This window comes from Lingula anatina, chromosome 8 (genome assembly GCF_051362555.1).
Source record: "Lingula anatina isolate TDL-2025a chromosome 8, LinAna3.0, whole genome shotgun sequence".
NCBI lineage: Eukaryota > Metazoa > Brachiopoda > Lingulata > Lingulida > Lingulidae > Lingula > Lingula anatina.
The window spans coordinates 12,458,740-12,486,227 of record NC_141774.1 but is presented as its reverse complement, the minus strand read 5'-3'; the positions used below and the strand labels follow the sequence as shown (position 1 = coordinate 12,486,227).

Below are 27,488 nucleotides of genomic sequence, written 5' to 3'. Positions count from 1 at the left end.
TCAAGAAAAACAAATTAATTACTTGTGTTTTATTAAGGTTATACAAATTACCTAGTGTATAATAATATCACCTTTTTGCTTTCTATTCAGGGTATTAGAATCACCTTGTGTATTATAATATCACCTGTTGTTTTTTCTATACAGGAAGAATTTATCACCTCAGCCTGGGATCACCTAAGCCACCCCAAGACCGACGCCTTCATCCCCGCCAGGAGTGGCCGAGGACCAAGTGAACTGTTTGGGTCCAGTAGGAATGCGCCACCCCATGTGATGTCCAAGGAATACACCGATGCCTTGCTAGACAGTATCAGACACATCACTGTCACCCAACCTCTTAATGTGAGATATAGCCACATTCACAACAGTGGACTAACTAGTCCAAGGATCAAATATGGCAACCCACTTGAAGGCTTGCCATCTAATCCCCTTAAAGACACTGAATAGATTCCCTGCAGGGATTACACAACAAGCATATAAGTTGGTCGGCCATATTTGATCGGTGGACGAGCTAGTTCAGTGCTGTGAATGCAGCCATAGATTGTGAGTTATTTGTTCTTGTATAATTTGTCTAATTATGTTTTTTTTATTGTTCCCCTTGCCAACCCCCCTCCCCCACCCCGTCTTGTTTATCCTTAAGATTTTTCCAGTATTTAAACCATTTTCTCTCAAAGGATACTATGGTAGTAAATATTCTCAAACTTTTCAGTCATTCCAGTACTTTTCTTATCAAAGATTTGCCTTTTTCAGTTCCAATTTATTTTGTCTAACAAAAATTCCAAGTCACTCTGAAGAAAATGAGTATTTCATGTGTTACTCAACACGCATTATTTTAGAGAATATTATTGATTGATTCTGTTTAGATTCAATAAGTAATGGCAATTTTTTTTCATAATTTCAGATTGGGGACACTGGTGTGAGATGGTCCAAGCAAGAGCGTCATAGCACCTGTGAATAGAGGGGTTACTGAAATGGCTCCTGAAGAATGAACTTGCTGGGAACATTAAAAGAACTTAATATATTTGTCTGACAAAAAGTCATGTGGACACGAGGATAAAAGATCCTATAAGAAAGAAGGATAATGAATCCAAGCCAATTGAATACTACTGGATTCATGGAAAATAAGTTCCAATAGTATTTTCAGATCATGGTTCCTATAGGAGTCAGAGAATATATCATACAGGATCTCAAGGAAAAAAGATCAAGAGTAAAATATCCTATGGCAATCATTGGAAAAAGCCTTTAAGATTTAGAAAATTAATCCTATGGAAGACGTGGACAAAAACAGCGTGGAAATTAACTATTCTCAATTGGTATTAAACAGAAATACTAGTTTTACATTACAGACATGGTATGGTGGTTGGATATAGATGGACTCATGAAATGTAAAATCAATAATATGCATTACAAGCACATGCTTGATCATTTAACAGTGGCAACAGGGTTCATCAATTGTTGGCATTTACTGAGATGAAAATGCAGTGTTTACCAGAAATTGGAACCTGAGGATTGTCTGTGATACTATATACAATTTATTTTAAGGGCCCTTCAACCCCCTCCCCCTTACTTCAGTGAATAGTCTGCATATATGTCACTCTAACCTAACCAAGTATGAGTTTTTTTTTTTTTTTTTTTTTTTTTTTGTTTTTTTCTTTTGTGACAAGACTACTTGCAATGCTTGGTAAATGCCATCCAATTTGAAAGACAGAAAATGTAATCAGAAAATTGTTTGAGATTTCCCTTGTCTCTTCCTTTTTTTTTATGCAGTGAAGAGAGAAATTGAAAGTATTGTTTTACTCTTCATTCATTTCATAAAAATACCAATCCTAGATGTAATTGGAGATTCTAAAGATCCTTTGGTGGTTTATTAATCTTCTGAAGGACATGAAAATGCTGATCAGAATCGCCTAAAAATGAACTTAAAAGGGTTTCATAGAAGTTCACTCAAAAGTCAGCATAAAAATGCATTTAAATTTGTTTGTAAGTGAATAGAAGAAAGTGAATTGTTGTCTATCTGTATTTTTTTTAAGTTTCAATTGTTTTTTCATATAATGTGTGATTGCACCATCACACATAAATATCTGTATTTTCTATTTATTCAGGTCCAAAAGATTTGACAAGGTCAAAGTTACAGTTCGGACTATATGTCATATTTTTACACATTAAGTCCCTGTACATTTGTATATTGGGTATCAGTTGTGGTTGTTTGTCAGGGTTACAGTTATGAGGTACCATGAAGTGAGACTTGTTGAGATGAAATAAAAATAAAGCACAATGTTTTATTATGAAATTTATAAAAATGAGTTTGTCGGTTTCTGAAAAAAGAATCACAGGTAAGAGAAACGCGTTATGCTTTGGTGTTGGCGGGGTGTTATGTTGTTATGCCCCCCCCCCCCCCCCCCCCCACCGTTTTAATTAATCAAGTCAAACTCGCCCCGTTCCCGCACCATTACCACCGACTGCAGGAATAATAGGATGAGTACTTTCCAATAATTTCTCAAACTCGAGGTGCATTCGTGACACGACTTTTTTAAAATTTCCTACACGTATTAATTTGAAAATAATTACAATACTGCACATGCAGAAACACAAAAGAAAGCCCATTGCCTGAAACTCGGAATCCATTTGTGACACATTCTCCTTCATCATCAAGATTTAATTCGTAATAAAACCAAGATGTCCCAGTGACACAAAAGTCGTGCTTATACTTAATTATGATGGATCACAAGATAACTCCATGATTAACCAAACACGGTGATTGGTAAGAATTTCATTAAATGAAGACCATTATATCCCGTAGAGCAATCTGGAGACCCAACAGCGCGGGACGAAGCATCTATGATTAATGAAGCTGAAACATTGGTCATTTATTTGTCACGATGTAATGCATTAGTTCGGATGCACTGGGTCGAATACGCTGGAACTAAATGATTATTAGTCTAAAAGCTGTTTATTTTACAAGGCAATTTTTCACTTATGTCGAATACTAAGTAAAGCTGGCCAAAAATCGATGCAAAGAAAAGATTGCCAAGTTGAACGTTAGTGTTAAAGTTGGATTCATGAAATGAAGTCCCTTTCGAAAAAACGGAGATCATCACTAACGGACTTGAAATTTAGACGATTTGTCCATAAGTATAGGTTTACGTAACTTGCCATTAAATCATTTCACAATTTTTTGTTATTAGAAAAGTGTGAAGAGATTACATCAATTTTGGTCTAGGATAGAAGATAAAGAGGCCTTATATATTTTAGGGACCAGTTTTGATGTAAAAATAGGCCAGCGACGTAAATTCCGATTTCCTAAGCAACGGCTTATGGAGCAAATCTTAAAATTCTGACAACTTAAAATTCAGATTTAGCTAGATACATTTATTTGTTTATTTATCATATTTTTTCACTGGATATTAAATGATATGTGTCTGACTAATTCATGACGTTTTTTTCCCCAAGCGCGAATTTTGGCAATGAATTACTCCCATACGTCAGCTGTCTCCTAGTATACAGTACATATGACCCAAGTATCAACCCACTGTATTTGTCACATCGACCTCAGTCTCCATAATTGGTATCACTGCTATCATTCTTGTCGAAATGTGTAATGGCAGACGTTACGTATTTGTCACCCAAATTACCCAGGTCAAACACATCATTGCCATTCCATTAATAGATATGATATATTTCAAAACGGAGTGGTACCCTAGAGATGTATATTCTAAATATATTCTCAATTTATATATGACACACACACACACACAAACACACACACACACACACACACACACACACATATATATATATATATATATATATATATATATATATATATATATATATATATATGACATGTCATGTGTGTGTGTGTGTGTGTGTGTTCGACAGCTGATAGGCCTTTAAGATCTTGAGTTAGATAAGAGCCAAACAAGTATCTGCAAGGTACCAATGGGACCAATTCAGCTACCAGCATTACTTTTCCCAGAATCGAATCTTCTCTGAGCATCGTTTATTAGAACAAAGATTTTCAAAACCCATTTCCTGAGGTATTAATTCTCACAATTCATGATTTCGCATGGAGAAAAAGGCAGTGTTTCATTTTACATGGACAGATGGTTTTGAATAAAGCTCATTACCTGAGATATTGTCTATCTAAATGTATCATTCGTCGTAGACCATTACTGCTACAATACCTTAATCTGTGCAGAGCTCCCAATGCATAGTTTAATAACAATTCATTCATCTTGTAACATAAGAAAGAACGTGAATTACTTTGAATTTTTTATTGAACACAGGAGTTTTAAAATAATTCACTGGTATTATTATTATTATTATTATTATTATTATTATTATTATCGAGACTATGATGTTCACAATGCATAATTTCCAGAGAGTACTTACGAGGAAGAAAGGTCATTACTTTGAAAATGACAGATTCACTTCAACAATTGCTTCTCTGAGATGCCGGTGACCCCAAATGTATCGTTTGTCACAAAAAATAAGACAAAAACTCCTATAAAACCTTTATTTGAACAGATGGGTTTTATAATAATTCAGTTCCTGCAAGTAAGATGTTTATTCTCCCAAATTATAATTCGTCGTTCAACATTTGGAGGCCCTTACAATAAATAACTTCATTTGGACAAATACTTTCAAAACAACTTATGCAAAGAGACGCAGTGCCTCGTCTGTCCAGAATAGATTTTATCCCTAGCTACTTGCACTTATGTTCAAGGCCCCAACGAATTATATAAGACTTGTCCGTGAAATACGAACACAGTGAAAGACAGTCCACTTATCGATTGGCAATTCTGGTTGTTTCTTCTAGAAAATGGCGACCCGGTAAACATGACTCCAGGGACAGGGGAGACTTATTAACGGGTTCCTTGTTTTGAATACTCGGCTCTGTTACCATGGTGCTTAAGAGCGGCGGAAGGTATAGAAAAACGGTCCCAGAGCTCTACAATAGTCAGAACCGTTTGATATTGAATTGTGACATTATTATGAAGTGAAGTGCTTTCTATTGAAAGGATGTCAGTGTAATAGATATATGTCTATAAATGTAAACATGAAGAATGAGAGATTTGAGTGCGACCTTTATGTAAATGTCAGAGCACATTGTTTTTGTTTTCTTATTTTTCACACGAGATTCACGGTAAATGTTTATATTTAACAGAATTTGAAGCTTTTAACCTTCTGGTATTCATAAATATTATGAACGAAGCAATTTTATCATGCGAGATTCTTCAGTGTGCACGTGTCCGACTTAATTTTCTACCAAAAGTGAGGAAAAAAATCAACCTTTTGGTTTGGCACAAACATTCCAAGCACAGTGGCTTAGGCAAACGGGAATTGCCATAATAATGAAACAGCTCTGCTTCCCCGTTGAACTTTGAAAACGCCGCTAAAGTGGCAAATTTGCAGAAGTAGAGACGGGCAAATCGGGTAATTACCCATAATTGTGAATGACTTTGTGCTCTGCAACTGACACGAGTCCGCATTGCCCTGACAGGCAGGCCACATTTTGCGATACTTGCTGGAAACTAATTAAGCCTATACTTATCTGTTTTAGTTCTTTGTGTGGTGTAGTGCATAACCAAGAAAATATCAAAGAGCAACGTTAACTTGATTATTTTCCTCACGCTATGTTCTTTTCAAAGGCAACGTTAACCGTTCAAAATGATTTAATTATAGGATGATACCAATTGTATAATCAGCGTAATGCCACCCAACGTTCCCTTTTCTGACCTTTTAGCACGGAGAATAAAGAAAAAAGGGGAGGGGATTGCAGCTAAGCAGTCTAAATATGAGACCATAAACCTATTCCATTCCATTTCCATGAAAATATTTCCATATTCGACCTAGGAGCCATATTATGGTTCCTAGATTCGGCTAAAGTCAATTTTTACTAAAATTCAGCAAAATCACTAATTTATACGTCACGGCAGAGTGTTGACGTCATTTGAGGCCATGCGTAGGTTCCCCGTGTGTTGTTTCATGAGTTAAATATAAAACAGCGGTTTACGCTAAAAGGCACGCCGATATAGAAATAAATATATAAGATTATGTTGTGTTAACGAGTCCCATGAGGAAATAACTCCCAGTTGAGCTACTAAGCAGATGTCATTGCACATAGTAGGAGCTTAATCATGTAATTTAAACCATAACTTACAGAAGCCAACACTGACAGAGACAGTCGCAACTGGAGACAAATATCAATGACAAACAGATAAGGAGACCGCAGAAGGAATGGAACCAAGCACTGGCCAATAGCGGATTACCAATTCAACCGCTAAGGCGTGCAGGGGCTAAAGTCGTAGGGTTAAACTAAAAGCCTAAAAGCTTCGAAAATTTATGTTCAAAAAGCAAGGAAATGGCCATAATGCCGAAAGTACCTTTGAAGAAGTGACATTACGCACAAATGAACAGCATGCGGATAAATTACACTGGAGAAAGTTGCAATCATTTTGAAGACTACATCAACAAGTGTGCCTGTTATAGCTAAAGGTACTTAACAGTGGTCTGCGTCGCCTTATGAGCGTGACAGTGTGTCCTGCAATATTGTACTCTATTCGAGATAGATGATATTTAAATGTACATATAGTTGAAGGCGGTCTACAAGGTTTATTAACTGAATTTCCCCCCTTCTTCTGAACGCCTGTTTTGACTAATTTTTCTTCGACAAATCATCAAAATGCACAACGAAACTGATGGCGGGAATCCAAATCAACTTTCCTCAACGATCATTCTGAACATTATCATGGAAGCCGTGCTGATGATAGTGGTATGTTTTGGCAACACGCTGGTCATTGCAGCCATTCACCGTTGTGAGAGTCTCAAGACTGTCACTAATTACTTTATAATGCACTTAGCAATTGCAGACTTTTGTATTGGTCTCATTATGCCAATGCATATTTCTATGTTCCTATACAGGCCGATGTTGGAGAACATATATGTTTGTTTATTCAGGTGGGTAGGTTTTTCTTCCTTCTCGGAATAAACTTAAAGGGATAATAACTCTTCATATGAGATCTATATTTTACAATAAAAACATTGTGAATAACTCATATAAATATAATATATTCTGTTATACCACAAAAACGGAAGTTATAGATATTATTCTGATATCTGAGCTTGTATTTAGACCACGTGACCTCCACTGATGGCTATACTCTGTTAAAATCTCTTAAGAGATTTTAACAAAAAAAAAAAACTTTTTAGAAAAAAAACCAGGGACTAACTTTGAATGTAAAAATGGATTCATTGACCATTGGTAAGTATGGGAAAATTGTTGTTTACTCCAGGAAAATTCATTTTCGAAGAGTTATTATCCCTTTAATATTGTCCAAAATGTTCTTTAATAACCCCTTGTATGATTTTAGAAGATTTTTGACTTCCACATATAACCTTGTTGATAAAAATTATTTGTTTGAATAGACCCGTTTTTCATATTTTTAAGGATTTCAAAGTGTTCAATTTCAAATCAATTAATGAAGATTATAAACCCCCCGTAATTGACTTGTTAGCAAAAAGTTTGATCCAGAAATAAGTTTTTAAAACTACCTATATGTTACTTATCAAAATAGATTGCATCTGCTTTATATATAATACCATAAGTGGAATAGCACTTTATCCATTTCGATACTATTATCACACAGATATTTAATTCGTTTTGAGTTTTATGATTGTGTTTTGTACCCAAGTGTTTATTAAACACCTAGTAATTTCACACGCACAGTATTCATGTGAGTTTGTCCACGTTTTCAGTCCCAAATAGTCATAATGAAAGAAAAGTTCAAAGAGAGTATTGCATTTTTACTTCTCAAAAATTCGCAATTCTGTTGCTCTGTTGGTTTGTGAGTTTATTATGCTCATGGTTTGTCCGGCAATAGAGACCATCATACCATTTTCTTTTTTTTTTTTTTTTTTTTTTTTTTGTAGATTGATAATAGACCCCGATTTAATTTGCATTAGGCTCATATATATATTTATGTTTGTACGTTAAAGCTTTGAAATATAAACGTCTGTGAGAGAGGTTATGACAGCGCCACCAGAGACAGGTGAAGTATTGCCAACATCAACAGGCTGTCATGTACACTGGCCATTACTCCACACTGTCTGCACAGGGCTCACATTCCCTGCAAACTTAATATTAATAGCTTGTCCTGTCTGGCAGTCGAGTACATTTATTTCCTGATTGTTTATGCCCTGGCAAAAGCAAAACTTAGAACTTTAGAAAACCAGCGCTTAAAGCTATGGAATTTCTTCTCTCAGAATATAAGGAATGCCAAATATAATTTTAATTCAAGACCTATCTAGATTCTGTACCAAAAAATATGAATGAAAGATTCCATAACATTTTTATCCAATTTTGTTTAATAACTATCTTTTAGAGGTTTGTATTTATTTTGAACTTGAGCTATTTAAATCTTAACGTTATCTTCTATGTTTAATTTTTATTTGAGCTCATAAATTTTCACAACTTCAACCTGATATGATTTTAAATAAACTTATCATTATGATATCTTTCCTTGATTTTGCGTTATATTTTAATACATTTAGATTTATTTTAGTCATCAGCTTCTTGCTCTATTGAGCAATTTCACTTTTTTCATTTCTAGGTATTGCTCCATAAAAGTGACCTTCACGGTTTCAGTTCTTCTCCTGCTGGCCATCGCGGTGGACAGGCACGTGTCCATCGTGTACCCGCTACGCTATCACGTGATCATGACGAAAACGAGGGCACGTCGCATTGTGATAGCTATTTGGGTCGCCGCCTTAGCTTTTTCTTTGTTCTTGCCGATGCTATGGCACAATGACTGGGACGACATCCCGGATGACGAGTGTGATTTTGTCAAGGTGATGAGATGGGAATATTTGGGTTTGCTGGCCTTCCCACTGTTTATAATTAACACCCTGTGTATGGTGGGGTTGTATTGGAAGATATTTAGCATATCGCACGACCAGGCAACTAGGGTCATGCCTGGAGACACAGGGTGCAGCACCTTCCGGTTCAACCTAAGGATTGCCAAAACCGCATCCATTGTAATTGGTCTATTCATCCTGTGCTGGTACCCGTTCTTCATTATCATGGCCATTCAAATCTACGCTGATCTGATTTATTCCGAAACATGGGAAAACTGGCGCAGTCACGTGACGCATCTCGCTGTTGCAAACTCGGCAGTCAATCCAATCATCTACGCCTTCAGGATGGACTCTTTCAGGTCGGAGTTTAAGAAGCTCCTAAAGATACAAGATTCGTTACCAGCGTCTCAGCGGCGCCCTCTTACATTATACCCGAGAGGAGGGTACCCGAATCAGGCCCAAGCTGTTGTATTGACTATGTATACCAATCACGGTTTTTTTAAAGAGACGACGGACCCAAGCACGCGTAAATTCGATCTGCCGGGCAGTGTAGACATGGCGGCGCTCGGCAAGAATGACTCTGATATTACCCTGTGTAAACAGAACGATTGTCAAGGCGAGTTCGATTTAAGCGACATGAAATGTAGAGTAATTGGTCCCTTGGCGGAAAACAACGGAAGCGAGGTATTAGAACAATGCTTTTCACATGTTTTGGAGTCTGATGAGTCGCCAAACAATACGAAAGTGTGAAAATACAGGTACTAGGACTACGTATGACCAACCATTTATATGGCTTATTCCAAGTGAAAATCAATGTGAACTAAAATTATTCTTAATTTTCATATCCATAGTTTTCCATTTTTTATTCGACCCGATGGGGCCATTTTAACGGGGTGGGCCTCTGCCAGCAATATCTGTGTTGCCAGGCAACGATGCATATATCGTTCATCAATTTTGCTTAGCACTACTTTTAAGTAGAACTCGGCTGTGATATCTAAAAGACACAGACCTTATCATAAAACGACGACCCATGTCGTTTAAAAAACAATAATAACAACACACAAGTCACATACAACGTAGAACCTCTTTTTTAGAAACTTCAAAGGCGATTTGAATCAGGCTCTACGCGTTGGCTGTTGGCGTGCCCCAAACCTGAAACTCTGACCGCAGAGTTGCAATGTTTGTTTACAACATCTTGCTTTTAAAAGTACTTTTTATATAATATTACTTTTTACATATTCAGCTGTAGGACAAATTTTTCATAACAATATGTACCCATAATGAGACATCGTTATACATTGTATTGCTTTGAATGTAGTAAAAACGGAATGTTACTCTTTACATGCCCCAAACTACATATCGATTCTGTCATGTTATTTACGTAGGTCTTTAATCAATGGAATATGTCTGAATTTGATACCAACATTCTGTTGGACTAGCGCTGGCTCTCTCACGTCGGCTAGATATATGAATGGCCACATCCAGAACAAATAGATACGCGGAGTAAGAGATCAAATAGGGCCAACCCACTTGACAATTTGCGGCATAATCCCCTTGTAGACACTGAATACATTCCCCGCGAGAATTAAGCGACAAGCATTCAAGTGGGATCTATTAGCCCTCTGTTGCGAATGCAACCAGTGGTGGGCAAGACAGTTTACGAGTCAGTTAACGCTGCATGACAACTTTCCTCGGTTGGCGGGGTCGCTTCCAACTCGTATGCGTATTTCGTTTTGCTGTGAACGAAACGTCGTAAGGGACTTAGCACCAAATTCTTGTCAAAATACGGCTGTCTGCGCGTGTAACGATCTGAAAACAATTGAATGAATAATTCAAATATTGTTTAAGATATGCATTTTAACTTTTTGACACAATATGCAACGAAATTGCAAATATAGTTCCTATGGAACGATCACCAAACGACTGGAAAATGATTTATACCCGATAGAAGGCAGTACGCCTGGCTTTGTGAATCTACCCCTGACCACCCAGCTTTTCAGACCCCCAGCTGCCCCCCCCCCCACCCACACCCCCGTGCCTCATCCACGCTCTTAAACCTTACGCGACTACCAGTTGCTACATGTACTTACTGATGATGGCGCTGACAGCAGCCCCAACCAATACTGTGGTAAGGATACCAAGAGGTGAATAGTACAAATAGGACGTGGCATAAAATCCGTTTAATCCTGAACTGAAAATGTAAAATAAAATTGCATAGCAGTTTAAAATATGACGTCTATGGGTAATATTCATTTGAAATACAGTTTACGGGGTCATGTATAGGATAACTTTTTTTTTTATGGCCCGGATGCATTAGTATTAAAAAAAAGACACGATGGCTCTCTATACATGTAGGGATTATGTATTATCAACATAGGAGTTAACATGTCTTACTAAGACTGTGACCCTGTTCCACTCATTACAGCACCAAGGGTTGTGACGTTACTTTGAGCATTCCAAACAGTCGTGACGTCATATGTCCAAGTCTCGTTCACGGTGGCGTTAATCTCGCAGCGGTCGCTGGGAACGGACGGCAGAATGGGATTATAAGAAGTGGATGATGTAAGTTGACTGCCAATATTCAACCACAGTAGAATGGCAACGCTGGTGGCTCCCCCTGTTAGAGCCCCCTATAAAATACGAAAGGGCTGAGTGTAACAGTGTGTCTTGAATACGGCTGGCTGAAGACATTTAGATTATTTTTGGTGTGAATAAATTCTGAACCCGGCTATGAGAAATATTTCTTTAATAGCCTAGTTAGGGGATTTTTTTACTGTGTTTGTAAAATATAAATACTATATATATTGAGTGCATAAACAAAAAACTTCGTGTTTAAAGTTTTACTTAGTCTCTTAAAGTGAATATTGAAATGGATATCTAAGAAAATATTATTAAATTATTTCAAAAGCTACAAGTTCAAGAGCAGACACAATTAATTTAGATGTGTTTAAGCAGTCAGATATAAGTGTGCCAACTTATTTTGTCAAGAAGTATTATATTTTGTGATTTAGACTGTTCCTTTCAAGAAATCGTTTAAACTGAGTTAGCTACTACAGAGAAACTAAAGGAAATCATTTTTGTACCAAAAATTACTACTCAAAAAGTTCCTTTTTTAACATAAACTTCACAATGCCAGTGGATTCCTGCAATTGTTGAATTCAAAGTCAAACCTTAGAACCACAGCAGATATCTTACCTGCCAATTGGCGAACGGACACAGAATACCCAGAAAGAAAAGACCGAATAACGGCCCGTTGGTGGCACCATCAAACCCTAGTGCAATCTGAAAAGTAAAAAAAAAATACATTTTCTTTTAACTGGAACGGTGTTTTAATATTCCATCGTCGACCTTCATTTAACGGTACCTTTAAAGGTAAGAAATGGGCTTTTTCTGAGGTAAACGGGGATTTTCCCATTATTAACAATGGTTAATGAATCCCTTTCGACATTTAAAATAAGACCAAATAGATATATATATCAAAGGTGGAAACAAAAGTTATCTCAGAGCAAAAATAAAATGAAAATAAAAGCATCTGAGACAGTCCAACTATGAACGTTCCGAGCTGGATATCAATGAAACCGATCGAACTTGAATTGATTCAGTTGCTTTCCGGTATAACACTACGTCATGCCAACTGTTAACCGCGTTCAGCAGAAAAAAAATGACATCTCGGCGGACTTATTAGCCAAATATGTTTTACTCAACATTTGCATTGCCGCAATTGCTTGAATGGAAATCGCGCCAGTTCTTACACGTTTGAACATTTCCACTAATTAGGGCCTCGCTGAAACTAAAACCCGCCTGCTGTGCACCGCGTTTGATCCCATCGTACTCTTCAATGTCATAGGTAAAAGCAAGCTAAATCTAACAAAATCAATAGTTATTATTATTATTATTATTATTATTATTATTATTATTATTATTAATGTTACACTAATGATGATTATAGTATTACACTAATTATCATAAAAATATGATACAATAATGATTATTTTAAGAATAGTGAAACGTATCTGATTTGTACGGTGAATTAACATTTAAAAGATTATTTAGATTACGTGCCTGGAATATTGTTCCACCTATTAGAGTCACCATGAATGCTACCAAGGTCCCTATACCACCAAACACGATAACTGAAATCAGGTAGCAATAATAATAATAATAATAATAATAATAATAATAATAATAATATGTAAGAAATTAATGTGAACACATATTTTAGCAAAAAACGAAGAGCGAAATTTAGAAACAAATGCAAACAGACCGAAAAAGTACTAAAAGCCAGGGGGCAGAAGTGGGTCTATTACTTTAAATTCCTAGTTTAATTTGATTTTAAATTGAAAGTAAAAGTTGAATTCGATTCCAAACAAACGTATTTTTGTGACCCTACAAAGACTCAATCCATGAAATGGTGAGCGAAATAATTTATAATTATCTAACCAGGAATACTGCGAAACTTCATTTAGGTATTACCTGTTATTTTGGCTATAAGCGCCGCCTTCCAGTCGCTAATCTTGCCATACCGATATTTAAGGAAATCCTCCCATAAAATTGCAGCTATGCCGTTGAGAGAAGAGGAATTAGAACTGGAGAAAATTCAAAATGATACAACTTTTAACAACGTCGGTGTATTTTCTCTGTATCTTTATATATCTATCTATCTGTTCCTTTTAAATTATCATATATAAATTTTATTTGATGTAAGAGATAAAATGATACAAAATTAGGCGCAACAGATATCCATAACAAAACAAGGAAAAAAGCCAACAAGCACACCATAATTTCACGTAATAAATCCCTAAAATACGTAAGTTACGTAAAAAAGTATTAATTGATTAATTTATTTATTAATTAAAAGAGGGAACGATAAAGATAAAAAACTTAACCCCGGACTCTTTAAAGGACATATTGCATTATACCAACCTTTTCAAGATTTTTTCTAAAATAAAAGACAACATAATATCACAATATACCTGAGAGCGCCCGACATCAGCGCGGCAATAAACAGACCGGGAACTCCCGGCAAATCTTGCAGAACATCCATCACATAATAAGCCAGTAGCTATAAATAAGAAGCATTTTAGTGAAAAAGTGGGAGAATTATTTGACTAAGGGTGATAGTATAGAATCTATGGAGAAAGTAAGCTCGTAGTTATATCACAGGAAACACACTAGAAAATAGACGCAGAGATGTTGAATTTTGAGGGGCATCTTAAGACAAGGAGCAAGATGAAAATATGCTGTCTAAAAATAGAATCGTCACACCCAAGTTTGAGAGAGAGAGAGAGAGAGAGAGAGAGAGAGAGGGTGAGAGGCGTTGAAAATGTGGATAGTTGGGAAGATAGACGGGCTGAAATACAAACTGAAATACATTCAGAACAGCGGACTAACAGATCTGCGGATCAAATATGGCGACCCACTAAAAAGCTTGCCGCTCAATTCGCGATTAAACACTAAACATATTCCCCGCGGTGATTACGCAACGAGCATCCAAGTGGGTCGGCCATATTTGATCCACGGGCCTGTTAGACAAACATAGAGGCACTACAAGTTGTCATCACCTCGTTCTCATTCTTGACGTATTTCATCTTTAACGGGTCACACCTCAGCAAAGTGTAATGTGTGTAAACTGCTATTCCACACAGGGCGGCAGGGACGGTAAGGACCAGCAGAAATGGTGCGTTCATCAGCACAGCCCTATATGAAAAAAGTGTGAAACGAGATTAACTTAATTCGGGATAAAAAAGTAGGATGCTGTTTTCATATATATCTGTTAAAATAATGGTGTAAATTTTGAGAACCCTAAAAAGTAAACGTATGGTATGGAAATGAATGACACATTTTGGCATTCATACGTCACTGTCCTTCCAACACTCCTGCGGCGTCGAAATGACCTCAGTGCACACTAGAAAACGTAATGACGACACTTCATACGTCACCATGTCTCAAGTTCTAAACAAAATTTTTATTTATTTATTTATTTTTGGTTTCCTCATAACCCTAAGATCTACAGTGTACGCTTGTCGTTCTCAACTGCCTGCTTTTAAGGCACTTTGCATTTTAAAACACGGTTGCAAAGTTCACATACTTCTCCAATGCCGATCAAATTTGTTGTCTACCCCATATGCTAAATCAGTGTTGGTTTAGCAAAACGGTACATACATTATTGAAGAATTACATGCACGAAAAAATTCACTTAATGTATTTTATATCAGTAAGCCTGACAGTCACCTTAAACCTTCAGATTCTAGGTCAATATGTTGACAATTATATTATACTCTTAAACTTTTCTAATTCTACAGTACCTAACAAATCAGTAGTGATCGAAAGTGTACATTCAGCACGATATATTAACTAACTTTACTGCATCTTTGTCCGTCTTGACGGAGCCAATCCTCTGTACACTGGCCTGGTTGAAACATGAGAACCCAATGGACAGAAAGGTGGTCCCAATTAGCATTGTCCAGAATGAGTGACGAGTGGTCGGAGACGGGTCAAACCTGCGGTAAAGAGTACTGTATGACGTAATAACGGTATGACGTCACAATTGTTCAATGATACATCACTCAGAACTACTCGGATGTCTCGCGCACTCGACAATATGTATGGAGTGTACCGGTGTCACGTGAAGAAACCGTCGTCGTAAATAAACCGTTCTGACGGATTATTCACGCGGGGGTAGCAGTCTGTTGACTTACAGTACGTAGCTGCACATGCATTTCCAACATTTCCCCGTAGAGAAAGTTGTAGTATTATCAAACACACAATTTCTTTTTAATGAAAATGACTGAACTCTGAATTGAAAGAACATTGTAGAGTGAAAACATTTAACTACGAGTCTTAGATCTACCACGTTTTTCACACAGAGCAAAACAGTTCAGTCACGATCAAAAGTTCACTTCAAACATTCCCCCGTATACTGTAGTAATAAGATTATCAAATATTTTCTCTCTCATGACGAAAACCACTGAATTATGAATTGAAAGATCATAGTTCAGTGCAAACATAGCGCCTACTTAGGACGACATCGTCATACCGGAAGTTACTTCTTTCAATCTACCCTCAATGCGCATGTGCAGAACGGTTTCGTCACGGCACGGGTCTATCACGCCACACCGGAGTCAGCCGAGGATTGCCGAGTGATGATAGATGGGTTATATTCAGTAAAATGTACATCATGGAATGAGTGGCGAATAGCTTTATACAGGTCAAACCTATGGCGGTGATCATGCATTATGAAGATTATGTGACGTAACAAAAGAATGACGTCATAAGTCTTACATACTAAATGGCCCACATTTGATGCAATCTGTTTTACAGAAAAAGTGTCAGAAAGATAGAGGTTGGTCAGACTTATGATTAATTATTAAGTGAAATGCAATAACATTAACAATAAAATTGCAAACATAATACAACTGCCCAGTTTGTGAAGTAAAAATAAAAACATAAATATGTAATAATTACATCTATTTTTATCTGTACCTACACGAAGAAATTCAATCTGTCTCCTGCTGCCATAGCATCCCAGGCCGGAGACATTCCTCCTATTGTTATGTAGCCCTGTAAATATTAGATACCGTAGAACTACTGTCAAAAATGCAATACCACAGCGACGGGTTATTTTATTCTATTCTATTCCATTTGGGGGGGGGGGGGGGGGGGAGGCATACACAAGGGGATGTTTAGCGGTAAAATGTGTTTCTTGTCTTCGCTTAACTAAAGAACTTTAAAAATGAAATGGAGTTAGCTAGGGTTTCATTCCCTTTCCGTTCTTCTTTCTCTCTATTATTTACATTTCATTTCATTTTTAATTTTCGTTCAAGTCCTGTCTAAAGACTGAGCTCCTTAAAGGAATTCTCCCGCCAATGCGAATTTTCCTTGAAAAAAGTATATTTTTCAAACTCAGGAATATTGACCCGTCTCTACACTTGAATTCGATGTTTGGTATTATTTCAATTAAATAATTCAGTTTTAAATGTTTCCCGAAATGTTAAATCACCTTGTCGTCCTTTACATTTCAGATGGCTTTTATCGTTTGAAAGGCGTGGATTGGGAAGGATAAATACATGTAACTTCGCAGGATATACACTAATGCTCATAAGTAAAGCACAGAAAATAAGACTTGGGACAGTTTCAAACTCAAATAGTGTACATTTAAGAGTTTAATATATATATATATATATATATATATATATATATATATATATATATATATATATATATATATATAAGACCTATCTTAAATCGTGTGACATACCTTGATTAATATTGCTAGCATGGCCGTCACCATAACGACGAATTGGAAGACGTCGGTCCACAGTACCGCCTTTATACCTCCCTACAAAGAAGAGCGAAAATGGAGGATGCACTGTAATACAGTCATGGTTCAAGACAATGTGAACTGCATAATCTTTTGCAATGTAGGAAGTTAAAAGGTGATTCAAAATTTAAACTATAACATTTTAAAATGTTAAATCAAATAACCATGAATTTTTTTATCATACAGACATTTCAGCCAGTTACTTTAAAGCAATTAAGTGAGACTCTCCAGGGAGTTAGACCGATCCAGATGGATCGGTCTAGGCATGGGAACCCAGTCTTAGAGACAATTTCCCGCAAAGGTGGACAGATTCAGCTAGTAGGAAGGGTCTATCCGAATCAGGATAATAAGGGTTTATCAGAATAAGGCTTAAAACTGCTTACCAAAGTTGTATAGAATATACACACTGTGGACACTATCACAATAGATGCCCACGTTGGGAGGTCGGTCACTGAAACATATACATAAGCATTTATAGTTGTTAAATTCAGGAAAACGACGTTTGCGAATTTGTATATAATGTTCTGAGGATAAGTAAAGACATGTGACGCTTTTGCACTTATGTTGTAATTATATTTGGTTCGATATGAAAGTATGTATTTCTGTAGGCGTGTTCTGCTAGGTATTAGCCTACCGGTATAGCCTATCATAACATGTAAAGGTTAGATGATAGACAATGTTTAAGGTATGTTTATCAATGATTTGTATTTTTAGAAAAAATGCAAAAGAACAGGCGGTCATCTTGGAAATTGTCCGTTTCCATGGTTACGCAGGCAATTGCCATTTCCACATCATGGCTAACTTTGACCAGCAGACTCTGAGCTTTCAAATGATATATAATTCAGGTCTGTGTATAAAGGGGACACTAAATCTGAAAATTTTGGCCTTCTGCCGCTCACCTAATGGACATACTGTAATAACACAATGCTACTACTACTACTTCTACGTCAAGAACCTACGACAACTACGATAGCTTCTATTCACAAAGCTGAAGTTGAGCAAGGACGTATATTGAACTTCCTTGGGTTGAGCAAAGCTGAAGGCTCACATTTCATACTTGCAATTACTTGGGATTAAAACCGGAAGATGATATCTCCGATATATAGGTGAAAAAATGGAAGACCGGACCTGCCGTTTCTGTGTCGATGGGCCACGGGTGGAAGAACTGTAGTTTTTACTTCACTTCAACATATGATGTCATTAGATCAAGGTTTTGGACTAGAACCTTTCGTGTGTATAAAGCCAACCCTTACCTGCCTCCACGGCCGTGGCTGTGGCGTTTGTCGCAGTTCCAAGGTACAGCGTCTGTAATGAAGGTTGCGGTTTATTTTGTACATCATGACATTAATAAAATCCAACAAAACTTCTCTCTCTCTGTCTCTCTCTCTTTCATTCTTAGCTTTAAGCAAACTCTTAACGAAAAATAAAGCGTACTGATAGATTAAATTCAGCACGTACTTAGATACTGACAATCAAATCATATTCTCAACAAAATAAATAATGTTTTCAGAATGATTAACAGTTCTCTAATTAATCCCCAGTCCAAAAATGAATATGAATTTTGCCACTTCTCATCACAAGCAGCACTCCTTGGTGACAGAGCATTCTGTACATTCACAACATGTATACGTATGATTTGTTTTATTAATATTCACCGCGGACAGTATCCCCAGTAGAGACCCAAGGCGGCGTACTGTTTTCGACCGGTACCTTCGCTCAAGATACTGGAATAAGAAAGTAGAAGCAGTTAAGCAGGACTAACCCCTGCAAAATTTTGTCTCATTCAACGTTCACTTACGATTCTCAATGCATTCTAGAACATTTGGTGTGTTTCTTTAACGTTCTAATGTTGTTCTGTAATGAATGTAACAATTCGAGAATTGTGTTTTTTAGAAGTCCTTCAGAATGTCCTAGAACAGTTTAAGAACATTTTTCATTGAAAGAGAAAAACATTATGTTCTGGAATAGATTGAGAACCGTAAGCGAGTGTTAAATGAGACAAATTTTTGCAGGGGAAACCAATATACGTATCCTGACTACGCATATGAAATCTTACAACAATGCTTTGTTACAAGAAATACATGGCTGGTGTTTCTTACCACCAGAACTCACAGTGGATATATATATAATGGACTCTTGAAGTAGACCAAAGTTTTTAGTTTAAAAGTTAAGACCAATATTAGGTGTAAAAAGTTATTGCTAGGTCGCATGAGATAGGGTCTACCCATCTCCGATGAAAACACTCCTTGAACACAGACACAGTAGGGTCACGGTCCCCCCCCCTCCCCCCGCCCCTCTCTCCCCCCCCCCCCCCCCCCAATCTTATTTGGTGACAATCTGACCTCGAAACAACTTGTTATCTGTACTAAGCGGATAAGTGGAACACAGCTGTAAACCTTTGGTGACATTGGTCGCATTCAGAACAAGATGATCCGCTGACAACATATCCGCGGGTCAAATATGGCCGACTCACTTGAAAGCATCACGCATTATATACAAATCCCTAATAGACAATGAACAGATTCCCCGCGGTGACTACACAGCAGGCTACAAAGCGGGTCGGCCACATTCGATCCGCAGATCTGTAAGCCCGCGGATCAAATTTGGTTGTGGATGCGGTCCTTTTTACCTCAAATGAACTCGTTATCTGCAGTTTCCGGATAAAGGGGACGAAGGTAAATGCAGAGATCACGTAGGCCAGGATGTTAAACAGATTAAACATCACTATCTGGATGCCGTGCTGATATATTTCAGTTGTGTACCTGTGAATAAAATAACGTGTAAAACAATAGCTTATCCTGGCTTGTACCAGTGAGCTATACGAATAGGGTTTATACACCCAAGGTCAATAAGAATGAACATTTAGAGTTGAGGACAGTAAAAAAAAATTCTTAAAACGTGTCTATAATTGTACATTTCCATATAGTATTTGAACCACATATTCCATGATTTAGCATACAATCCCAACGATGCGACTGAAATATTTGATTTTGAATAGGGCATGGTAATTTTCCAATTTCTGCACATGTAACGAACGTTACATCACGATATATGAAAAAAAAACTCAAAGCGAGACAAATAAACAACCCAACTAGGCCTACTTGAAAATGTACAAGTTGAAATAACATAGGCATAATAAGTGTGATGTGGGGCAATTTGCAGTTGAATGTTGATGAGAGGTACCCAGAATATTACTTTGTAGACAACCATATATAACTCCTCACTTGCACCCTCTACAGTTGTATCACCAATGACTTTCCTGGAAATATTTTACTTCCCTCTAAAATACGTACAAAATCACACTGTGTGTATTTCAACATTTCTGTAACAGACTAGTACCATTTTACCATGATTAATGGAAGTGATTGAAGTCATCATTTTCAGATTTTAGAGATACTAGTGAACGTTTTAAACGCTGATCGTATTTACAAAAGACAGTAAATATTACAGAAAGAGGGGAAAATACCCGAGAGAGAGAGAGAGAGAGAGAGAGAGAGAGAGAGATTGAAGGAGCGCAACACGAAAAAAATTGATACTGGTAGACTGTTCTCTCCTCAATTTTCTGCATGTAATATTTTGAAGAGTGGAGACAGGCCTTTTTCAACTTTTGTTACTAGATAGATAAATATTTTATTTATTTTTTTTATTTTATAGCCATTTTTCTTTTCACAATGCCAGCAAGTCAAAAGAGAACTGACGAGGTACTGTCAACACGTTTATATATATAGCTGGTGAATTTTTTTGCCTTAAAAGCTGTGACTGATCTGAAATCAAAGTAAATAAAATTCTCTTTCAAGTCCTTCAATTTTCAAGTTCACAAATAACTTGTTCTGCAGTATTTATGCTACTTGTACAGATCACAAATATAATTCCCCGGTTTGTAAATTGCATGTGCACATACAATTTTTGTAAGGGACCCGTGGCCAACAAGTTATTTACGCCTGAGGTCTGCTTCGTGAAATTATACGTACTTGTTCGTGTTAATAAACGAACTAATCGGATGCCATTTGCTTTTCATGGATTGAGAGAGAGTGTGCTTAAACTAATGATTGATAATTCCCGTTATTTTTCACCTTTTCAAAGCAAGATTATATTGGGCCAAGATGATAGGGCTATATGCTTTGCCCCTCGTTTTTTAGGTAAACATAGCGGACTGTAGATCTGACACATTCAAAGGGATTGTGCCCTCACAGCCTACACAGTATGCTAAAAGTATGCTTAGACAGTATGCTATAATTTTATTTGTAAATTTGAATACTGAATACTGAAAACTGCTAAACAACTACAAATGCCATTATACTTATTGTTATAATAAACTCCTACATTTATAAGAAAATATATTCTAGGGCAAATCGTTGATTGGAAACACGAAGCGGGGTCTTTTATTAATTGTCTTGTTAACAGAGTTGTTCGGATACTATTGGATACTGCAGTGAGAGTCTATAAACTCTTGAAATGTCCGTGTAACATGCACCACTTCTTTTTTCGTGTTTTCATGGCAATTACCATTAGTTATTTCGAAAAGATTATTATATAATAACCCTACCAGAAAGGAAACGAAGAGCATCCTTAGTAGCTTCCATATTTGTGTGTAAACGTGTAGAAATGATAATACGCAGACCTAAGGCGCGACGTCAGTGTATAATTTTTTCACGAAGAATTAGGAACGACTTTCAGTGATTGTTAATTATTAAAACCTACGCACTAACGCTGGACCACAGATACCGGCGTCATGGTAAGGTGTTCACTCGTCTAAACTATTGTGTTATTCCGTCTAAGCTAGTGTGTTTTTCCGTTTGAAATTAAACGGTCTTGATATGGTTGTCCATTGTTTGCCCACCCACTTCTATTTACAAAATAGGGATTCAAATATTTTAAACGTTGTAAACCGGAATACAACGGAAACTTAATTATGAACTCTACGGTACCTACCCTAGAATCATAATCCCCGATATATACGACACTATGATGGACAGAGCCACAGGCAAGAAGCCCATATCCCTGTTCGCCAGCAGGTACTCTCGAGTTGTCTTTTGGCGTCCCCCGGTTCGTGAGAAGATGACCCCTACAGAGGCAGACACAAGTAGAACCGCACACATGACAACGTAATCTACCACGCCAATGGTCCTCGTGTACGCCATTGCTTGCCCTGACTACGCGTGGAAGCGATAAATATCTAATGACTGAAATAGAAATTTTAAGTGTAATGTCAGTAATTGACAGCCACGAGCGAATAAATAAGGAGCGGGGAGTGCTTTGTAGAGTAACTGAGTTGATTGACATGCTCGTAAGCCTAGGTCCTAACCGAACGTACGGGCTGCTACGTGTGGTCTACGGCCAAAAAAATGGGGAAAACGTGGGAGTTCGTGCGTGAGGAGCACGTCCATCGTGCGACTTTGGGGAGGACGCAAACAGCACGTAGAAACTTTTTGACATGATCAATAGTCGCGATGTGCGATCTAGCTACGTCCTAGTCGGACGCAAGGAACCTAAAAACCGTGCGTCCAAAACGTAGTTGGGACCTAGGCTTTATGATACTTATATAACCGCAAGTAATTATGTAAACGAGGAGAAGGCCTCTAGAGATTGAAAGAGGTAGAGACAGATATGGAAAGAAAGCGTCGCCAAAACCAACTAGAAAACAGTTAATAAATAATATAAAAGATTGTAACAGAGTTGTTTTTTACTCCCTCATATAGGATTACTATTTATGTAAACTTATGTAATTTACTCTTCTGTTTCAGATAGCGATCATTGTCAAAGTTGGATCAATAAACGCTTAACGACAAATAGTACAGTGTACTTATTTACCTTACGTAACAGCAAAAGATAAAAAGAAAAACTTCGTAACATATACGGTGGAGGATGCGGGCATATATTTGTGACGAAGTTGTTTTATCTTTTGCCGTTACGCGGGGTAGTAACACAAACAGAAGTAGATAAAAACAACTTCGTCACATTTATGTGGTGGGGGAGAGGGCATTTATGTGACAAAGTTGTTTTTATCTTTTGCTGTTACACGAGGGAGTAAATACAACTCTGTTATCAATTACTAACATTAAATAAGGATGTTTTTTGCTCTGATTAAGGATTAGTAAAATGTCCAAGAACTGAACGTGTTTTACGGGTCATTATAAATACAGTCTGGTGCCTATCTGCTTTATGAGACGAAAGTCCAACATTCACTATTGTCTTCAACTCAGAAGCAATGCAGATTAGTCTGATTTGTAGTAGTAATAGTTTGTTTTCTGTTAGACAACGTGGCAACACAAATGTTTACAAGAATCCACAAGTAAAAGCCGCACAAACGTACACAAAAGTTATCCCTAGTATTATTGTATATATAACTCGCCTGCTCTATGCACTTACTGCCATTCGCTCATGTACACTGTCAAGAAGGTGAGGGATTCATACTCCTCCTACTGTTTAATCAAAGGGCATCAATAATATTAAACGTGCACAGTTTGTGTTGAAGACGGAAAATGCATTTTAGAAAGTCAAGAAGGGTGCATTTTGGCGATGGGCACTCAGTAGTGCATTCAAGTGTCGAGACAATGTTTGGGGATCGCACATCTATAGGTATAATTAATATTGTATATAAGGCGAGAAAAACTGAATAAAAGCGCCTCATTCCCTCTACAGCTTCCTACGCTGGCATGGCTTTGCCTGAACGATTCTGAAAAACACTCTCCCTACAAACACCTCTCTCTCTCTCTCACCCACACACACACGGGCGCGCGCGCGCACACATACACACGCAGACAAAAGGAAACTTGCTTTGTCAGACCTACGTCGTGTACGTTTCACGTATGCAGGTAGACGCTGATGTGCGTTCAGAAATTTTCACCGAGCGTGTGACCCATACGTTGCTCATACGCTAGGGAAGCGCCTTAAACGCTGAAATGATGTACGTTACAGTGCGTTTCTCATACCCGTACGAGTATGACACACGTACGGTTATTGGGAACAACGCTCCCAGCTGCGGGAAGACGAAATGATGCGAGCTTATACCACAGAGAAGCACTGCATCAATTCCGAAGCAGGTGCAGTCCCATGTCAAGACGATATGATTTGACCCAAAAATGAACCGTATTTAAATGCTGTTCATGCCGATAATGAACTGTATTACGCATAAAAGCCAATGTATACACTAAACTTTGCCTAAACGTATAAAAAATAGCATTAACGTAAGAAATAGACTGCTCATACGTGGACAAGCGTAATGGGTTCGTTGGAATTCCGTCGTAAAGGCCTACTTTTCTAGTATGCAGACAAACAATGGTGTGCGTTTTGTCGTACGCAGAAGCAGGTATAAATTTTTGAACATGCTCAAAATTTTCAGCGTTTACGTGCGTGCGAATAGCATACCATAATTTAGGTAAACAACTATGGGATGGTCGGTTCATGTAGGCAGCGCATCAAAAGCGTATAGGCAGCGTAATACTAACAAGTTTGTATCGTGTGGAACGTATCTTTTGTTAACGCGTCTGGGTTACATGAACTTATATCCTTTGCGTATACGAGCGTATACCGAACGTAGTTTACATTTACCTAACGCATAATTAGGGTATGAAAATCGGACCTCGTGCTCATGTACGTTACTCACACGCACACATACAGAACCCAAACGCTCAGGTACGATAATCAAACACTATTTTTAAGCTGCTCTTTCGTTCTTTCTCGCATACAGGAAAAATAGTGATATCATACGCTCAAAGTTATGCGTATAATAGCTATCACGTACTGTAAGGTTCAATATTCGGTTTGCCAATCGAGAAGAAAAAAACAACAAGAGTTTTAATTTATTCTTCAGTTTTTTGCCCGCTCCCTTAGTGTCTTTCCTCTTCTACCCACCACCAGTCCTATTTATCCCCGTCTCTACGTTACAAATACTTTTAAAATGTCACTTGTTAATAACCAACTTAAAATATCACTCGCGTCCCTTACAATACATGCACTGATACGTACCTCTTTACGCTAGGTGTGACAACGCCTTCACCTCAACTGTTAAGTACCAGTAGTGACCCACCTGTCTACCACTAACGTATATCTGCTGACGTGCAAACCATTAGTAAACTACGTGAATGTAAACGCATAAATGAACTTATATTATTGTAACTTTAACAAAGTGCACAGCCACGGAAATTTGACAATGGGAAACTTCAGATCTGTTAAACCTAACTTGTTTGATTTTAATTAAAAGCAAATATGCTGGAGTTCTGAGTACAGGATGAATGGAAATGGCTCTACTCAGAATGATGCACGGCAACCACAAAATAATAAATAAATAAATAAATAAATAAATAAATAAATAAATAAATAATGGAATAAAAATCAGTATGGACATCGGTGTTTTTATCATTAATACGTCAGTTCTTTATGGTCCCAAAGTATTTCCGCCCAGAGCCACGTCATTGAATTTTATTAGTTGTTTAAGTGACAACCGCAACCGCAAAATTCATCAACAAGTCTCTCTGATGCATGTGCATTCATATATGTTCAGTAAAGCTTTTGTATTTAAAACGAAATCACTCGCATTGTTCAAACTTACGTCTACATGCAGTCACTATGCAGCTACAGCTATAAATATCGATTGCACTGGCATTTAGTCACTCGTTTCCTGACAAGGACAATGTTCGCCTGATAATTTTGGTTATTCGCCCCCCCCCCCCCCCGACCCACTGCTTCCGAGTTTGATAGCCCATTTGGGTCTCTTTGTCGTTACTTGTGTTACATTCTGATCATGCTGCGTTCAACGACTGCCACTCATTAATTAATTCAGAATACCCATGGACCCAGGAGGTGAATCAGGTTAAGAAGGTAGAACTGGTATTCTTGTAGTACACGTAACCCGTGTTAAGATCATGCGGAAAAAACACATTTAATGTTGAAAAATGGGGCATTGGGCCTTACCACAGAGGCGATAAAGACATGAGCTGTCAAATTCAAAACATTTCCGTCGAAATAACTTTTGCTCCATGACAAGATGTACTTTTCAGATGAAGCCTAACTTCATCAATAATGTATATACAACTGTCGATGTTACCCTGATTGTCAGCGCGAGCAATGTGGTATTCAGTGTGAAGATAGAGGTCAGTGCAGTCAGCTTGTATACTTCATACTCAGGGTGATAGCAGGGAACGTGTACTAACTACACCATGTATTATGAACACCGGGACAACTAGTCAGCGCAAAATGCTATAGGTCTAATACTCAGGGTGATAGCTGGTCGGGACAGCAGCAGGCCTATATAATAGGCTATAGGGGCCTACAAGAGATTCACTGTGATCATCCCATTCTGGTACGCACTGGGTAAGACAAGAGGAATGGCGGGGGTGGGAGAGGGGGTGGGGGTGTGGAGGTAAGAGAGCGGGTTACTTACCGAAATGTACACGAACCTCAATGAGGGTTGTTGCCACGTGGCGTTGTCAGTCCTCCGTTACTCGTGTATTGCTCTCTCAGGCTACAGTGCTGTCACACGATTCAGATTCTATGTATATTTACGTTTTCAACACAGAGATAACTTATTTATTTAATCTACCATCTCAGAGGCGAGATGTATCCGGTTTAGATAGAGTAGATATCACTTCATTTATCGAAAGCAATGCTTACGTGGATCAAGCTAAGCTGTGCTGTTTGGATCCATTCACGAGTGTGGCACAGATTTAAGGCTATGTTTTATCACACCAGCCAGCATGTGGTGGTTTAGAATAAAGGCCAGTGGCAGTGAGCATGAAGAGCGAAGTACTTGAAAACCGATATCATGAATTTGGAATGGGGGTGGGGGGGAGGGGGGGGTGGGGCGGGACGGTTGGGGGAAATCAATTTGGATTTTAATAAAAAAAGGCCAAAATACTTAGAGGTCAAAGCAGGGTTTCAGTGTTTATGTATTCAAGGTAAAATAAAAGCTGTCCGTTTGAAACTACAAGAAAACTGGTTGAAACAAGTTTTGTCTATTAGGGTTGTGGGCAGCGCGAGATTAAATACCTCCATTCACCACGCTTCGTTAGGCAGACGGGGCATATGGACTGGAAATTGTTTTTCCCCTCGTTTCTCAAGTTATATATTGCTTTTTTTTGGGGGGCGGGGGGCTGCGGGGTACGTATTACACCCCTCCCCTCGAGCTCGTACTGGTTGCGCCGTTGTGAAATCAACATCTAAATCGATTTAATTATTTCTCTGGCCACCATTCCTCATATCTATACCCCATTGGAAAAAAATGAATTTTGAAGACAGCGAATTTAGTCGTATAATGGCTTAATTATGAAATTCGCATAACTTTGAAAGACCCATTGTGACAACCCCCCCCCCCCAA

At 37.8% G+C, this 27,488-nt stretch overlaps 3 protein-coding genes across 20 annotated transcripts in view; 2 read left to right on the top strand and 1 right to left on the bottom strand.

Annotated features, from left to right (window-relative positions):
* The window catches only part of LOC106166351 (uncharacterized), a 135,287-nt gene extending 132,990 nt beyond the window's left edge, over nt 1–2,297 (top strand). For all 14 annotated transcript variants that reach the window (XM_087018724.1, XM_087018719.1, XM_087018717.1 and 11 more), the window contains 2 exons: nt 145–339; nt 899–2,297. In XM_087018724.1, coding sequence (XP_086874850.1) covers nt 145–339; nt 899–955 — 252 coding nt within the window. In that variant the 3' untranslated portion in view covers nt 956–2,297. The remainder of the gene's footprint in view (nt 1–144; nt 340–898) is intronic.
* Nucleotides 2,298–6,030: 3,733 nt separating this feature from the next.
* LOC106175457 (adenosine receptor A2b) lies at nt 6,031–10,317 on the top strand. The gene is made up of 2 exons (XM_013557476.2): nt 6,031–6,957; nt 8,610–10,317. The coding sequence occupies exons 1-2, from the start codon at nt 6,683–6,685 to the stop codon at nt 9,601–9,603; spliced, it is 1,269 nt and encodes a 422-aa protein (XP_013412930.2). The 5' UTR covers nt 6,031–6,682; the 3' UTR covers nt 9,604–10,317.
* On the bottom strand, nt 9,622–26,871 carry LOC106175449 (sodium-coupled monocarboxylate transporter 1). 5 transcript variants are annotated; one of them, XM_087019180.1, is made up of 18 exons: nt 26,556–26,765; nt 25,142–25,249; nt 22,106–22,356; nt 19,803–19,935; nt 18,829–18,897; nt 18,427–18,478; nt 17,557–17,624; nt 17,111–17,191; nt 16,340–16,413; nt 15,213–15,353; nt 14,415–14,550; nt 13,827–13,915; nt 13,327–13,439; nt 12,916–12,986; nt 12,049–12,135; nt 11,248–11,483; nt 10,944–11,044; nt 9,622–10,662 (listed from the first exon to the last, which is right to left on the bottom strand). In XM_087019180.1, the coding sequence occupies exons 3-18, from the start codon at nt 22,312–22,314 to the stop codon at nt 10,511–10,513; spliced, it is 1,812 nt and encodes a 603-aa protein (XP_086875306.1). In that variant the 5' UTR covers nt 22,315–22,356; nt 25,142–25,249; nt 26,556–26,765; the 3' UTR covers nt 9,622–10,510. The 5 variants fall into 5 exon arrangements, with proteins under 5 accessions (XP_086875306.1, XP_086875307.1, XP_086875308.1 ...); XM_087019181.1 differs by lacking the exons at nt 25,142–25,249; nt 26,556–26,765 and adding an exon at nt 26,786–26,871; XM_087019182.1 differs by lacking the exon at nt 25,142–25,249 and having other exon boundaries at nt 26,572–26,765.
* Nucleotides 26,872–27,488: the final 617 nt, after the last annotated feature.

What these genes read in the sequence shown, in the direction of transcription:
- LOC106175457 (XM_013557476.2), top strand. Translation starts at nt 6,683, where the DNA reads ATGCACAACGAAACTGATGGCGGGAATCCAAATCAACTTTCCTCAACG. An exon ending in ATATATGTTTGTTTATTCAG is followed by an intron (nt 6,958 to 8,609) that starts GTGGGTAGGTTT and finishes TTTCATTTCTAG; the next exon opens with GTATTGCTCCATAAAAGTGA.
- LOC106175449 (XM_087019181.1), bottom strand. Translation starts at nt 22,314, where the DNA reads ATGGCGTACACGAGGACCATTGGCGTGGTAGATTACGTTGTCATGTGT. An exon ending in CTGATGTCGGGCGCTCTCAG is followed by an intron (nt 13,440 to 13,826) that starts GTATATTGTGAT and finishes AATTTTCTCCAG; the next exon opens with TTCTAATTCCTCTTCTCTCA. An exon ending in GCTTATAGCCAAAATAACAG is followed by an intron (nt 12,987 to 13,326) that starts GTAATACCTAAA and finishes ACCTGATTTCAG; the next exon opens with TTATCGTGTTTGGTGGTATA.